At 47.2% G+C, this 17,638-nt stretch overlaps 1 protein-coding gene across 7 annotated transcripts in view; it reads right to left on the bottom strand.

The window, feature by feature from the left end:
• ptpn21 (protein tyrosine phosphatase non-receptor type 21) overlaps positions 1 to 17,638 on the bottom strand; it is a 71,965-nt gene that overhangs the window by 41,509 nt on the left and 12,818 nt on the right. For all 7 annotated transcript variants that reach the window (XM_033027376.1, XM_033027375.1, XM_033027378.1 and 4 more), the window contains one exon: positions 490 to 659. In XM_033027376.1, coding sequence (XP_032883267.1) covers positions 490 to 659 — 170 coding nt within the window. The remainder of the gene's footprint in view (positions 1 to 489; positions 660 to 17,638) is intronic.

Below are 17,638 nucleotides of genomic sequence, written 5' to 3'. Positions count from 1 at the left end.
TTAAGGTACATTTGGTTCCAAATGCATTGCTAACATTGACAAGTATCATTAGTGGACATTCAACATTAAAGGAAGTCTATTCTTTAAATATTACAGCATAATAAGTTATTCAGTTCAGTCTCCGCCAGCTCCCCAGTCCCATTCACCTACAAGTATGGCTCAACAAAATATTCTTTCATTTGCCCGTGCAATTCCCTTCACAATATAGAATATACAATAGAAGTGAAGTCACTCTTCCTTCTAACCATTCTAATATTTTTTTTTCTGCAACCGTTCTGGAGAAAAGTGCATTACTATATAATTATACCAAGTAAATGACTCCATTTTTAATTTTGAACTTGCAACTGTTGTATGTAATATACTGAATTTTCTACTGAATATTCAAATATGCTCATGAGATAATCAATATTAATTGAAGCATCAACTTGAAATCAAATTGAGGCACTTATTCAAAGCAGCTTCTCGAGCAGAACCCTAAAGGTTGCCTACCTTGTAATCTCCTGTTGGAGCTGTATAATAGTTGGCACATAGAATACCACACCAAAGTAAACTGTAGGTTCAACGGCATATTTATCTAACTGCTTTTTAATAGGCTTTTCCAGATCCAGCCATCGTGATTGATTTTGTTTGTTGTAATACCAAAGGCTGAAGTAATTAATCTGTAGAAAAGAAATAATAAAACTTAATCAACACCTAATACATTGGAAGTAATGTAAAATGAAATAAAATTGAAAATATTTTCAACTCGCGCAGTCTGAATTGCTCACTGGTTGATTTTAATGGAAAAGTACTGCCCCAAAAGATTTGGAAAGAGTTTTGATTTTCTTTTGCAAATCTCTAATAAAATCTGATTCATTAAGGCATAATTTTTAAAGTGCTTTTGAGATTTAAAAGTTTAAAAAACAAACAAATACCATCATTTTTCAGAAAGATTCAGATATGAAAAGATGAGATGTAAAGAACTAAAGATTACACTGGCCTAATGAGTATGCAAATGGTAACAAGTCTTTGACAGTTCTATCCAGGTTTTGAGAACACAGCCAACTTATTTTTTAATTCCCCCCACTTATTCTGTGGGCAGAGCTAATATTAGCCACCTCATTACATCTACTTTACACCCACACTCCTCTACAATGAACAATGTCTCACTGGGATAACCGTCCCAATATTTTCTACTAGAGGGATCCTTAAAAATAATATTGGGTTTACTTAACCAAAGTCTGCAGCAAGTCCTACCATAAATTAGGGGTAACATAGTAGCACAGCAAGTAGAGCTGCTGCCACACAGCACCAGAGATCGAGGTTCGACCCTGATCTCGGATGTTGTTTGTGTGGAATTTGCACATTCTCCCTGTGACTGTGCGGGTTTCCTCTGGGAGCTCGGTTTCCTGCCACTTTCCCAAAGACGTGTGCGTTTGTAGGTTAATTGCCCCTCATGCATAGGGAATTAATGAAAAAGTGGAAAAGCATAGAACTAATGTGAACGTATTATGTTGAAAATGGAGCAATAATTAAAAATAGAAGTCTGACATTATGGTCCTTGCTATGCAGATGTTCCAGGAATGAGTGCAAAGTCTAAGAGATGACGTTGAGATGGGAGACGAATTGCAGTGGATCAAAGCTGTCTGGGAGACTGGAGTTGATGTGCACTCTTGACCAGCCTCTCAAGGCACTTCATGATGGCAGACGTCAGAGCCACTGGACAGTAGCTATTCAGGCACGCACCCTTTTATTTCTCTGGCACCAGAAAGATAGTTGTCTTCTTGAAGCAGGTAGAAACCTCAGAATGGAGGAGAGAGGGGTTAAAGATGTTCATAAATACTTGTGCTAGCTGCTCGGCGCAGGTTCTGACGACACAGCCGGGATTCTATATAGGCCTGTCACTTTAAGGGTTCATTATCGGGAAGGCTGATCCGACATCTGCGACAGTGATCACGGGTACAAGAACACCCAAGGCTGTCAAGTCAAGTCAGATTTATTCGTCACGTGCACAATAAAGTGCAGTGTAATGAACTTGCCAGCAGCGGTACAATTAAAAAAAAAGAACACACAATACACAATAAAAATTTAACAAAAACATCCACCACAGCATTCATCACTGTGGTGGAAGGAACAAAGTTTAGTCAGTCCTCCTCCATTTTCCCCCGTGGTCAGGACCACAACCCTCCGCAGTCACCACTGCGGTTGGCCAGACGTGCAGACAAGGTAAGTCCTGAATCGGTGCTTCCCTACCAGAGACCGTGGCTTCAAGATGGTGTAGGCTGCAGGCTGGCGGTCGAAGATCTAAAGTCCCCGCCGCGCCGCAGCCAGAAGCACCGCAGACCGCAGGTCCGGCGGTCAGAGCTCTTCTCCAGGGATCCCCGGCGTGGGATCCCGCTCCGGATGGTAAGTCCCCGCTGCGCCCGCGGTTAGAAGTAGGCCGTGGGCCAGCGGTCGGAGCTCTTCTCCCCCGGGGTCCCCAACGAGGGATCCCAGGCTCCGGACGCCGCGCCAGCTTGAGCTCCGCAGACTGCGGCTTCAGGCTGCCGTGGGCCAGCGAACGGAGCGCTCCCTTCCGGCGAGGGCTCGCCCGTTCCGTGATGAAAAAGTCTACGCTGAAGCCCCTGGCACGTCTCCGGGAAATGCCGCACAGATCCTTTATGTTAGGCCACGAGGGAGGCAACATGGAAAAAGTTGCCTCTCCGTGGAAGTGACCGAAGCAGTTTCCCCCATACACACACACACAAGACACACCGAGAAACATTAACACACATTGCGACTTACTAAAAAAAGAAAAAAAAGTTGAAAAAACGAACACGCTGCTGGCAAGGCAGCCGGCTCGCAACACCCCCAACGGCCAATAGAGGGCGGCTGAAGTCATTCCACCAACATTTAGTTCGAAATGAGCACAGAATGCAATGTTGGGATGGGACATGTTGCCAGCTACTCTGCCCAACTTCACTTTGCATCTCATTATAGCATGCAATCCTTGCCACGATCAACTGATGTTTGTGTGGAGAGTCTGCGACTCTAGATTGGTCTGAAATTGTTTCTTGGAATCCCTCATGTCTCTGAGAAGGTCACAACTAGATTTCTTGTCCAGGATGGATCACTGTAATTCACCTTCCTCAGGCAAGTAGGAACTCCTCTACCCACTTGTCAGTCCTTCGCTGCCGCCACTTTCAGGTTGAGGCTAAACTACTAAGCAACAACATGATCATTAGATTCTCCAATTTCAGGTAATTCACAGCCCTTCTCTTTTCTCTCTCTTCCCAATTACACTGATCCTCGCGTGCTTCTTCCCACCATATCTCCCAGCCCCCTATCTTTATCCCCCTCACCCACGTGCACCTCACACTAGTTACCCTTTCACTCCCATTCTGCTTACTCCTCCACTCCAATGTCCTCATCTGCCACCACTCCCCATTCAGTTCCATTCTTTGCCTTCCTTAGCAGATTGTAGAATCTGCAGCTTTGTGTTCTCCACCTATAACCTATGAGCTTCTGTCACTATCTCCCCCCTTCTAACAATTAACTTCTGCCAATTAAACCTTCCTCAAGCGCATCCACCTATAACTTGCTCCTTCCACCTCTTCATACTGGCTCAAAACAACAACTGGCTATTTCCCTCCTCAGATGCTGTCTGACCCAGAGTTCCTCCACCAGGTGCTCTTCTTTTTTTTTGCAAAATATTCCAGTATCTCCAGTCTCGTGCCACCAGCAAACCATCCAACCAGTTTCTAAAATGTATTTTTGGATGAACGGGCTGTATGTACACAAGTTAGGCGTTCATAAACTGGAGACAAATTGTAAAATGTAGGAAAGAACTGCAGATGCTGGTTTAAACTGGTACAAACTGTAATAGTTCCACAAATACATGTCATTTAAAAATTACCGCTGTTAAAACCTATTTAAACTATGCTCCCCACCCACATTTTAACACGATTCTTTAACTAACCAGATTATCAAGGTTAATTTTGGTATTTACAGATTCCTTTTCAGGCTGGAGGATCAGAAGACCATTTTCACATCTATACTTGGAACACCATAATTTCTTCCTGTTTCATGCACCAAGGATCAAATTACACGTATTCAGAACATTATGACAGGCACTGTGTGTTGTGTATGCAGCACTTAATAAACAAAAGTATACAATGACAGAATAGAGTCATAGAGTGATACAACGCGGAAACAGGCCCTTCTGCCCAACTTGCCAACACCGGCCAACATGTCCCAGCTCCACTAGTCCCACCTGCGGGCATTTGGTCCTTATATCCCTCCAAACCTGTCCTATCCATGGTACACAAAATTGCTGGGGAAACTCAGCGGGTGCAGCAGCATCTATGGAGCGAAGGAAATAGGCGACGTTTCGGGCCGAAACCCTTCTTCAGACTGATGGGGGGTGGGGGGGGTGGAGAAGGAAGGAAAAGGGGAGGAGGGGGAGGAGCCCGAGGGCGGGCGGATGGGAGGGTGGGAGGAGACAGCTAGAGGGTTAAGGAAGGGGAGGAGACAGCAAGGGCTAGCAAAATTGGGAGAATTCAATGTTAATGCCATCCGGACGCAAGGTCCCCAGACGGAATACGAGGTGCTGTTCCTCCAATTTCCGCTGTTGCTCACTCTGGCAATGGAGGAGACCCAGGACAGAGAGGTCGGATTGGGAATGGGAGGGGGAGTTGAAGTGCTGAGCCACCGGGAGTTCAGGTAGGTTATTGCGGACTGAGCGGAGGTGTTCGGCGAAACGATCGCCCAACCTACGCTTAGTCTCCCCGATGTAAATCAGCTGACATCTAGAGCAGCGGATGTATCTGTCTAACTGTTTCTTAAACATTGGTGTAATTCCTAAACTTACTCCCCCCCTAGTCTGGTTCAGGTAAACACCGAATACGAGCACTGGAAATCCAACTCTCTTTATTGTGCACAATATTAATACCAATACCATACCTAGTCCAATACCGCGGGTCCGATCCTTGTCTCTACTCACTCGAGCTCAACAGCCTCGTGCAAATAGAACACACACCCGAGAAGATCTGCACACCGCAATGTGCTCCCCACTCTTTTATATCCTTACAGACCCTTTTAGTTGTATAGTTTAGGTTTACACAAATTTGACGTCAATCTGACCATTTCTGGACGAACACACAGGTTTGGTGAAAAAGACATAATAGTGAAAAAAAGGCAAATGTCAGTAAAGGTCTCATTAACTAAAAGGGATAAGAAGAAAGGAGAAAGTTTAAAATGTGTTAAACTTGCAAGCAGCAAAGTATCTCTAAACAGATAGAGGTAACAGTCTTGTGGTGGTTAAGTGAGGGATGGAACAACTATTCAAACTCACGAGGTCATATCCTACTATAGTACCTAAGGAATTTAAATTTGGTTAGTTAAATAATCCACACCTTAATTAAAACAGTCTCAGCACCATGAGACCGTGAAAACACTATTATTGTACAAACATATCCTGTTCACTAATCTCTCAGGGAAAGAAACCCAATGCCCTCACCAGTCAGGCCAACTTGTGACCAAAACCCACAGAAGTGCAATTAACTGGAAATAAAATAAAGACAGAAAATGCTGGAAATATATTTGGGTCAGTCAACATCTGTAGGAAGGGATCTGGAGATAGACACAAAATTCTGGAGTAACTCATCAGGTGAGGAAGTATTTCTGGAGAAATGGAATAGGTGACATTTTGTGTCAAGGCCTTTCTTTAGACTCAGTCAGGGGAGAGGGAAACTAGAGATATGAAAAGGCACAAAGAACAAATTAATTAAAGGTATAAATTAATAGACGGGTTGACAACCAAGAACAGGGTGGTGACGACTGGAGAGACAGTGGACAGCTCGGAAAGACGGCAACCGGGGCGGGTTGGCAGCTCAAACTGCATCCTCTGAGAGGAGACCAAATCAAGCTACAAACTAATGGAAAAATACCCCCAGGGGTGCCCGAGAGAGGGGAGGGGGAAGGATGAGCAGCCGAATTTGACATTTGACGGATCAAAGGCTAACGACTAATGGCAATGGACAAACGACTAAGAGTATGAAATGCAGATGTGAAAAGGTCTGCAAGAATAGCCGAGGCCTGAAGATTCGCCAGACCCGGATGAAGTGTTTGGAGGGAGAGGGAGTGTCACAACGCACAGGTAGTTTACCTGGTGAGACGCAGGAGGAGTCGGGCCCGGAAGCACCCCATAGAGCTGAAGACTCCAAGTGGTGCAACTAGTCCCTCAGAACAGCTCCGGAGAAGGTTCGAGTCAAATGGCCACAGGCCTGCAAGACGACAGTTCAACGAGGACGTCGACAAGGTGCTGGAAGCAACAGCAAAGAGAGGCGTGGATCGAAGGCTGCGGACGATGATGACAATCATCACTAGCCTAGCTGTGGAAAGGTTTGGAGCAGTGGAGGAAGCCTGCCAGAGCAGCTTTCACCATGAACCAAAGAGCAACAAAGATCCACAATATCTAGCAGGAGCTGAAGTCCATCAAGAAGCAGTACAAAGAGGCCAGCGAAGAGCACCGTCCCCCCTTGGCTGAGCTGCGAACCACCCGAGGAAGAAGCTGCTGACCCTCGGTAGATTGCGTGGCACAGAAGACATCGGAAGGAAAGAGCCAAGAAACGAGCATCCTTCATAGCCTTCAGAGGTTTAAGCCAGGAAAATCAAGGTCATTGGTGCTGAAGAAGGGCAAAGTCATGGACAGGTTCCGATTCAGCATCGAACGGACACCAATCCCAACTGTCTGAAAAGCCAGTGAAGAGTCTTGGCAAGGTGTTTAACAGCAGCCTGAAGGATACAACATCAGTCCAGGCAACCAATTAGGAGCTGGAGAGCTGGTTGAGCGCAGTGGACCAGTCGTGGCTTCCCGGTAAGTTCAAGGCGTGGATTTACCAGCATGGTATCCCGCCAAGGATACTCTGGCCACTGCTTGTCTACGAAGTCCCAATTTCCATCGTAGAAAGATTGGAGAGGAAAGTCAGCAGCTTCCTCAGGAGGTGGCTGGGACTGCCCAGGAGCCTTAGCAGCATCGCCCTTTACGGAAATAACATCAAGCTCCAGCTGCCCCTGAAGTCCCTGGAAGAGGTTTAAGGTGACTCGGGCCAGAGAGGTGATGCTGTACAGGGACTCCAGCGACCCCCCAGGGGTGGAAGATTGCAACCTTCCCTGTCGACTAATGCAATCAACTCGACGTGCACACACAGAAGATCAAATAGAACAAGTTGTCCTACAATTTTAGGCTGTGCATGCCACACGAAAGAAGAAGAAGCGACCCACAAGATGGCTCAGGCAACGGTGGAGGTGAAAACTGGGAGGAAGTGGAGAGCTGGCGAAGCCGTGCTACAAGCGGATTCTAGGATACGCCACAGTCCTGATGGGAGCAGTGACTTGGGGAAGAGCTGGTCTGGGGTGTCCTGCTCAGCCCATCGAACCTCTTCATCTGGGGCAAAGCGGAATCTCCGGATTGCCTGCAATGCTCAGGCAAGGGGATGTTGGAACACATCCTGACCTACCGCCCACAGGCTCTTGGGCAGGCCAGGTACACCTGGCGTCATGACCAGGTTTTTAAACCCATTGCAGAAGCCATCAGCATGGGAATCAGTAGCTGCAGACGAGCACGCCCCACCACCCAGATGATCACCTTCGTGAAGGCCAGAGTGCAGCTGCCAAGAACCACAGCAGCCAGGAATCTGTCAGGAATCCTGGCGACTACGCAGGACTTGCAGCTTTCTGTAGACCTGGTGAAACAGCTGAAGTTCCCACAGCACATTGCCACGACCACCCTGAGGCCAGACATCCTCCTGGTCCCGGAGGCGACCAAAAACATTGACTTGTTGGAACTGACAGTGCCGTGGGAGAACCATCTGGAGGAGGCCCACGAGAGGAAGAAGACAAAGTACGAAGAGCTGGTCATAGCATGCCGTAAGCAGGGCTGGAAGGCAAGATGTATGCCCATCGAGGTTGGCTGCAGAGGTTTTGCAGGGCAATCGCTCTACAAAGCCTTGAGTGCACTGGGCATCAATGGAATGGAGAGAAAAGCCATCAAGAACACAACAGAAGCAGTGGAGAAAGCCTCGAGATGGCTCTGGATCAGGAGAGGAGGTCCATGGGAAGGAGCGAATGCCACCTGAACACAAGTCGTGGTCTGATCAACCACGGCTGGGTCGCCTGGGTGAGGGTGTCTGATGCTGAAAGACCCGAAACAACCAATGACCCCAGGTTACATCATTGATGATGTGTTCAGAAGCATTAAGAGAAGTATTTTATCAATCTGCAAAAGTACAAAACAAAACCAGCAATGATGATCGAGGAAAGATAGACCCCACAATGGTCCATTGTTGGTTGTGGATGAGTGGATACAAACAGTGAAACTAAGCAGGACGACAGTGAAACTAATAAGACAATTAGGGTAGGTGAGGGACAAAGAGAGAGGGAATGCAAGGATTACTTGAGGTTAGAGAAATCAATATTCATACCACAAGGTTGTAAGCTGCCCAAGTGAAATATGAGGTACTGTTCCTCCAATTTGCATTTGGCCTCACTCTGACAGTGGAGGAGGCCCAGAACAGAAAGATCAATACGAGAATGTGAAGGAGATTAAAGTGTTTGGCAACTGGGAGATAGCATAGGCCAAGGCGGACTTCTTCAGCGAAATGATCGCCCAGTCTGCACTTGGTCTTGCTGATATATAGGTGTCCACACCTAGAACAACAGATACAGGAGATGAAGTTGGAGGAGGTTCAAGTGAACCTCATCCTCACCTGAAAGAATTGTCGGGGTCCCTGGATAGAGTCGAGGGAGAAGGTATAAGGACAGGTATTGCATCATTTTGTGTCTATCTTCGACGTAAACCAGTATCTGCAGTTCCTTCAGATACATTTTGGTTCTAGGAAGGGAAACAGAGTTAATGCTTCAGGGTGAAGACCCTTCATCAAAACCAGGAAAGAGAAAAAAAACTTGTTAAACTGCAGGCTGGGTGGGGAAGGAGTAATGTCTCTGATTGGATAAAACAAGACGTTAAACTGTCAACAAGTTATCTTGTCAACACAAGTCCCCATAGTTGCCTTGGTTTTATCCTATCAGACAGTCCAACACCACCCCCAACTTAACAACTTATTTTCTACTTACGTTCTTATGAAGGGTCTACATACTCTAAATATTAACTTTTGTTCCCTTGCGAGAGATGTAACCTGACCTGTTAAGTATTCCCAGCATTTTCTTTAAAATAAAACTGGATTAATAATTTTACTGCACCCTAGATATCAGATTTGGACATGACAACATTGATTGCATTTTACCTCGTTGTCAGTCCAATGAATTCAAAATCCATCACCAAAAGAACTTAGTAACTCCTTCGCTGATCAAACTTGATCAGCATCAGACAGCGTGAATCAACACAAAGAATGAAACTACATGTTCTTAGCCTCACCAATATACTTGCTGACCATGTATATGTTCATAGCAATATTGGTAAAAATGACCATCGTGAAGTTCATGTTGAGATAAAGACCTCTTTATACCAAGGGCACATTCTATGTTGTGTAAGAAGGAACTGCAGATGCTGGTTTAAACCGAAGATAGACACAAAATGCTGGAGTAACTCTGTAGGACAGGCAGCATCTCTGGAGAGAAGGAATGGGTGACGTTTCAGAACAAGACCCTTCTTCAGACCTATGTTGTTGGGTGGTGTTACCATTGTGTCAAATGAGGTAGATTCAAAATAATTCTGGCAGCAGTAAGCCTGTTATGCATTAGGCATTGTACATTATAGCAGCAGCAGAACTGTATTCTATCACAATCAACAATCGCCTGGGCCTTCCATCTCCTTCATTTACAGCTAACAAACATGGGAACAAACCTTGGTTCAGATGTGCAAATATGGGCATATCAGCATATATTTAATCAGGCATATATAAAAATTAATCTGGCAAAGCTACAACACACCACAATGTGTGTTACAGCAAATTATATCCCACATCCAGATCAAATTCTTGCCATACTACATCCAGTCATGAACAATTTCAGGCTATCAAACATTGAAGAGGGGGAAGAAACTTCCAGAATATCTTATGTTCCAGTTAGTCATGCTCCAAACAGCTAATACCAAAGACTAGGCATTTTTCAAACATCTTCAGTTGGAAATACCGTGATTGGCCTACTTCTGCTTCCTCCCAAGGTTCCCAGCACAAAAGCCAATCTTAACCTAATTGCATTCAACAACCATAAAATGGTTTAAACATTGAATTTTAGAAAAGGCAATGGGATGATATCTCAACTCTATTAGTTTAGTTAAGAGATACAGTACGGAAACAGGCCATTCGGCCTACCAAATCCATGCTGACCACACACACACCACACACACACTTTTAACAAGCCAATTAACCTGGAAACCTGTACGTCTTTGTAGTCTGGGAGGAAACCAGAGCACCTGGACAAAACCCACGCGGTCACAGGGAGAATATAAAAGCTCCGGATAGACAAGCACCTGTAGTCAGGATCGAACATGGGGTCCTTGGCATTGTACAGCAGCAACTTTAACGCCCCACTTAAGACAACTCCAGAACTAGCCATGGTTCGAAGCAACTTGTTCCAGCACAGTCACAAATCCACACCACCTATCCAGGATTGTAGAATATTGCCTTGACACTCCTGTCCATATAGAGCAGAAAACAAGCTTGCTAATTATTAACCCATTGGTCTACCTTCATCATTAGCTCACAAATGGAATATGCCCAAGAAAGCACAATCAAGCAGCATTTTCACTTCAATAAGCGAGTTCGGTATTCTGACTGCACATGCCTAGGTTATAGGTCACTTGAGGAAAATATTCTCGGCAGCTGAGCTGCTGCGTGTGACCTGCGTTTCATCCGCAGTCAGGATCGAACCGGGTCTCCGGCGCTGCAAGCGCTGTTGAATTGCTACTGGAGTTAGCGATACTATTTCTCTCTTCTCCACTGATCCATGCAGAAATCTCGGCAGTGACAATCTAATGAATCACGGTGCGGTCACCCTCAGCCTGTGTGTATGGGTTCCATTCTCACTCGGGCTGCCCTCCCGGGTTATACAGGGTTATTATACAGGGGCAAACCATGCACCCCTCTCTTGCATAACCCCAGGATGCAGATTTGTGACCGGAGTCTCACTACTATCCCTGTATCCTCCTGAGTGTCCCATCCCTCTCCGGGGGCAGCCGGAGATGTCCGGGGTGACCCTGGTCTGACGGCACACCAGCCCGGAGCAGTGGCGGCCCCAGGCTTACAGCCAGCACGGAGAAGAAGTGCTAACTCCAGCTCAACTCTGCTCCAACTCCTGAGGAACCCGTTCCCCAACAGGCCGGGGACCGTCAGCTGCACCTCTCGCCTTATCCAGTGGCTGTCGGTTAACCCCTTGGTGACGGCAAAAGCAGAGCACCAGTCATCAATGGGGATACACACAAAATGCTGCAGTATCTCAGCGGGTCAGGCAACATCTCTGAAGGGTCCTGACCCGAAATGTCACCTATTCCTTTTCTCCAACGATGCTTGGTTCTTGGTTCTTGGTTTCTTGGTCCTCCAAAATATTCCAAATGGAATTTAAACTGGAGGTGGTGAAGGGAGGGCTTAAGCCAGAAAGGGTTATTGGGAAGAAAGAGCTACTTTAAATTTAGTTGCATCTGGTTGGGTAACTATAGTTGGGTGGAGATTATTCCATGCTTTAATTGTGCGGGGGAAGAACGAATTGTTGTATACATCTGTCTTTGTAGCTGGGATCACAAATTGGATCGAATGCCCTCGTCTGCTCCTAATTGGTTTGGGTTTGGTGTAGGTCTTGTAGTCTATGTCGAGCTGACCATTTAACATTTTGTAAAAACAGGTCAAACGGTGAGCTTCACGTCTGTCTTGGAGAGGGTTCCACCCCAGAGAATTCAGAAGTTTGGTGACACTCGCTTCTCTCTCATAGGTGTTAGTAACAAATCGAGCTGCCTGTCTTTGGACACGTTCGATGGAAGAAATGTTTTTATTTGTGTATGGGTCCCATGCTGCAACTGCGTAGTCCAAATTAGGTCTAACGAGGGTGAAGTATAGCTTCTCCTTGACAGAAGTTGAACAATGATGAAAGTTGCGCCTCAGAAAGTTTAGGACACCTGTTGCTTTCACCGTTGCATGATGAGTCTGACCATTCCAACGCAGATCGTTCTGCAATTTGATGCCAAGATACTTGGTTTGTTTGGATTCTTCAAGGGTGGCACCAAGTATATTGTAAGATGTTTCGCCTGGATTCCTCTTTCTGGTGACACGCTCAGTATCACATTTGGAAGGGTTGAACTGCATGCCCCATTTTTGTGACCACTCAACCGTAGTATCGAGATCCTTTTGGAGAGCATCTTCATCATCAGCTGACTTAATTGGACGGTACAGCAAACAATCATCAGCGAAAAGTCTGGTCGTACTTGACTTTTTCATGGATGTCATTTATGTAAAGCAAAAATAGGTGTGGACCAAGTACTGTGCCCTGAGGTGTACCACTCAACACCGGATGCCAATTGGAGCTCTTTCCGTACACACACACACACACACACACGCTGTAGATGTTTTGTCAGGAAACTGGAAATCCATCGTTTTGTGTTGGAACGAATACCATATAAGTCAAGCTTCCGAAGCAGTCTCTGGTGTGGGATGACATCAAATGCTTTAGAAAAGTCCAGCACAACTAAATCCATGATGACGTTACTATCAAAGTGCTTGGCCAGGTCATTTGTCGTCAGGATAAGCTGAGACTCGCATGATCTATGCCTCCTAAATGCATGTTGGTTGTCAGCAAGAATGTTATGTTTGCTCACGTGTCGCATCAGATTACTATCAATTAAATGCTGCCAATTTATGAAGAAAAAAATCACAATGTGCTGGAGTAACTCAGCGGATCAGGCAGCATCTTGGGAGAACATGAATAGGGGATGTTTCAGGTCGGGACCTTTCTCTGACTCCACCCTGAAGAAGGGTCCCAACCAAAAATATCACCATCCATGTCCTCCAGAAGTGCTACCTGACCAGCTGAGTTACTCCAGCACTTAGTGGGGTTTTTTAGTACAACAGGGAATGTCTACAGATGTTATTTCTATGGATTTCCAAAAGGCATATATGATTTATCGGAACCTGTGACAAAAGAGCATATTGAAATAGATAACTAATCGACTTGAATAAGGAATTGGTTAGAAGGTTGAGAACTCAATATTGTATGTACACAAATTGCCAGAATGTGATTAGTGGCGTCCCCCAAGGATTTGTAATCAGCTCATAGATTTTGACTATGTTCGTGAACGATTTATAAGTAAATAGTGAGCTATAGATCCAAATCTGTTAACAACACTTAGATCCAATTGATCTGTTGTATTAATATAATACTGCCTGACTCTCTGGAACTTTCTAATTTCCCCTTGTTTCTGCACCAATTCAGTATTCTACAGATGGATGATAGAAAGCAAACCATCAGGTTGCATCATAGTTTACCTTGGGAACAGCTCTGCCCAACACTGCAAGAAATTGCTGATGTGTGGACTTGGCCAAGTCCAATCACACAGACCAGACTCCTCACCATTAACTCCATCTACACCACGCTGCCTCAGGACAACAGCCAACATAATCAAAGACATTTCCCAGCCTGGTCATTCCTTCTCCCCACTCCCATCAGGCAGTAGATAAAGCAGTTTGAAAGCATGCACCATCAGACTCAGAAACAGCTTCTTCCCTTCTGTTATCAGGATTCTAAATGGCTCTTGCATAAGCTAGGGCACAGCCCGATTCCCCTCCACCTGATTGTGGACATTGGACTTTGTCAATGGAACTGTTGCACATAATGCCGAGAACTGTATTCTGCAGTCTATATCCCTTCACTCTACCTACTGTTAAAATCTGGTCAGAGGAGGCGGACTCCACACTTCAGCAGTGTTTTGGAAACACTGACTGGAAAGCGTTTGCAGCCCAGGCCACCCTTGACTCCCACACGGACATTGATTCCTATACATCCTCTGTTCTGGACTTTATAAACTCCACCATCAACAGTGTCACCTCCCTCAAACGGGTGACCATATTCCCGAATCAGAAGCCATGGATGAACAGCGAGGTCAGGCTACTGCTGAAAGCACGGGACACCGCTTTCAGGTCAGGCGATGCCCGAGCCTACAGTTCATCCAGGGCTAACCTGAAGAGGAGCATCAAGGAGGCCAAGCACTGCCATAAGCTAAGGATTGAGGAGCACTTCAACAACAACTCCGACCCCCGACGCATGTGGCAAGGCATCCAGGCCATCACGGACTATAGACCCACCAACACCACCCCCACATCCAGCAAGCCTCCTTCCTTGAGGAGCTTAACCACTTCTATGGCCGCTTTGACAGGGACAATCTAGAGATGGCCATCAAGGCTGTGCTCCCTGCCGATCACCAGCCCCTCACACTCACCCCCTACGACGTGTACGTGGCATTGAGTAGGACTAATGCACGTAAGGCTGCTGGCCCCGACGGCATCCCCGGGCGCGTCCTCAGGGCCTGTGCTGCGCAGCTGACAGACGTCTGGACTGACATCTTCAACCTGTCACTTGCCCAAGCAGTTGTGCCCACGTGCCTTAAAACCACCTCCATCGTGCCGGTGCCAAAACACTCCACTGCGGCAAGCCTCAACGACTTCCGCCCAGTTGCACTTACTCCCATCATCACCAAGTGCTTCGAGAGGCTGGTCCTGGCACACCTCAAAGGCTGCCTACCCCCCACATTGGATCCCTATCAGTTTGCCTACCGCAAGAACAGAAGTACGGAGGATGACATCTCAACGGCACTTCACTCCGCCCTCTCCCACCTCGACAACGGAGACACTTACGCAAGAATGCTGTTCATCGATTACAGCTCAGCATTCAACACCATTATACCCTCTAAACTGATCACCAAACGCGGTGACCTGGGCATCGACCCCTCCCTCTGCAACTGGATACTGGACTTTCTAACCAACAGACCCCAGTCTGTTAGGTTAGACAAGCACACCTCTTCAACCCTCACCCTGAACACCGGCGTTCCACAGGGCTGTGTGCTGAGCCCCCTCCTCTACTCCCTCTTCACCTATGACTGCACACCTGTACATGGTACTAACACCATCATCAAGTATGCAGATGATACAACGGTGATTGGCCGCATCAGCAACAACGATGAGTCGGCCTATCGGGAGGAGGTCCAGCTCCTAGCAGCATGTTGCGCTTACAACAACCTGGCCCTTAACTCCAAGAAGACCAAGGAGCTCATTGTAAACTTCAGGAAGTCTAGGGGCGGCACGCACACCCCCATCCACATTAACGGGACGGAGGTGGAACGTGTTTCCAGCTTCAGGTTCCTGGGGTCAACATCTCCGCAACTCTTCTTCCTGAGGAGACTAAAGAAGGTCCACCTGTCTCCTCAGATTCTGGTGAACGTCTACCGCTGCACCATCGAGAGCATCCTTACCAACTGTATCACAGTATGGTATGGCAACTGCTCTGTCTCCGACCGGAAAGCACTGCAGAGGGTGGTGAAAATTGCCCAACGCATCACCGGTTCCTCACTCCCCTCCATTGAGTCTGTCCAAAGCAAGCGTTGTCTGCGAAGGGCGCTCAGTATCGTCAAGGACAGCTCTCACCCCAACCACAGACTGTTTACCCTCCTACCATCCGGGAGGCGCTACAGGTCTCTCCGTTGCCGGACCAGCAGGTCCAGGAACAGCTTCTTCCCTGCAGCTGTTACACTACTCAACACTGTACCTCGGTGATTGCCAATCACCCCCCCCCCCCGGACAGTCCTCCCACCAGGAAAAAAAATACTATGACTGTATGCACGTAAATAGATTTATTTATTGCTCATATTCTATGTCTCTCTTCTAGGGTGATGCTAACTGCATTTCGTTGTCTCTGTACTGTACACTGCACAATGACAATAAAGTTGATTCTGAATCTGAATCATAGACACATAGATAAGTGTCATAGATTAATACATGGCTCAAAATTAGCAGTTGCCCGGGTGCCAATGACCACCTAAAGTGCTGCCGGGCAACCTAAACGCGAGTCATTTTGCCCAGCTTGGCACTGCAGATACTGGTTTATACCGTAGACACAAAAAACTGGAGTAACTCAGCGGGTCAGGCAGCATCTCTGGAGAAAAGGAACGGAACGTTTCGTGTCGGCGACGGCTGTCTTGCGGGGCAAAAATATCAGGTGTTGGGTGACGAAAGGTCGGAGCGAATGACGGGCCCTACAGAGCAGCAGCGGCTCCACTACCTCCTCCTCCCGCACCCCGCCCACCCTGATAGCGGCCGCTGTTTGCAAATCCGCTAACGGCGATAACCGCTTTCAAAACAAAACCTCCCGCAAGCCGAGGCCGGGAGGAGGGAGGGAGGGGGAGGCTTCCTTCCGCCGTCTGAAGCAGCTGCACCAAAGATCCTATAGGATCTTTGAGCTGCACCACTCGGCCCCGCACCTTGCTGTTGGCTGGCGGAGGAGGGGAGGCGGTGGCGAGGTGATCCCAACCGCCTCCCCCTTTGGCGGCGGCACTTGGCGGTGGACAGGGACGGCCAAGGCAGCGGGGCGATGTTGTCCGAGGAGTGCTGACCTTCCTTCCTCCCCACCTCGCCCCTCTCCCTCTCTCTCTCTCTTGTACACCCCCCTCCACCCCCTTATCCTGCGACCGCTCCTCTATATCCCGCACTGATCCCCATTCCCGCCTCTATTCAGTCCTCACTGACATCCCCTGTGCTCCCCTCCCCTTCTACCCCCCCCCCCCCCCCCCCCATCTATTCATCCTGCGCTGATCACCCTATCCACCTCGCATTGATTCTCCTGCCACCCCCCATCCATCCTACACTGGTCCCCCAATTCATCCTGTACTGACCCCCATTCCCATCTGTCCTGCACGGCTCTGCCCATTCATCCTGCACTGCTTCCCCATCCATTCTGTACTGATCCCACATCCATCCTGTACCGATTCATCCAGTACTGACCCACCCTCCATTTATCCTGCACCGATCCCCCCCCATCCATCCTGTAGTGATCTCCCCATTCATCTTTTACTGAGCCCCCCATTCATCCTGTACTGAGCCTCCCATTCATCCTGTACCGATTCCCTCATTCATCCTGTACTGGGCCCCTCATTCATCCTGTACTGAGCCCCCATTCATCCTGTACTGAGCCCCCATTCATCCTGTACTGATCCCCCAGGAGATATTTCAGTTGAAATTTTAACGTTAATTCTGAAGTGGGAATGATGGAAACAGCGTTAATCAAAAAAAAAATCTGGTGCCTACAAACTGGGATTCTTCATTGCTGTTCACAACACGTACATCTAATCTGAATGTCCGGTAATGTGGCGTTTTGACACCTTTAATCATATTACCAAAAGAACATTTGCTGCAGTTATGTCCTTTGGCCATCTCTTGTCAGTTAGTGTAATGTTTAACCTGTCAGATGGGTATAGTCGGTTTTAATAGCTATTATCATAAAATGCCTTTAGAAATTTCCAGGCAACGTGTATATTTTGTTATGGATAAATTATGTGGGAAGAGAGAGTGTTTCTGTGCCAATAGCAATAATGACCCATGCTATGGCAATATCATGGTATTTTTCAGTCCTTCACAGAAAACATGCTTGCATCAATCTGTAGTGTGCATAGTTAAGCATATCTGTT

Source organism: Amblyraja radiata, chromosome 9, assembly GCF_010909765.2.
Source record: "Amblyraja radiata isolate CabotCenter1 chromosome 9, sAmbRad1.1.pri, whole genome shotgun sequence".
NCBI classification, from domain to species: Eukaryota; Metazoa; Chordata; class Chondrichthyes; order Rajiformes; family Rajidae; genus Amblyraja; species Amblyraja radiata.
This window is presented reverse-complemented; position numbering and strand designations above follow the sequence as displayed.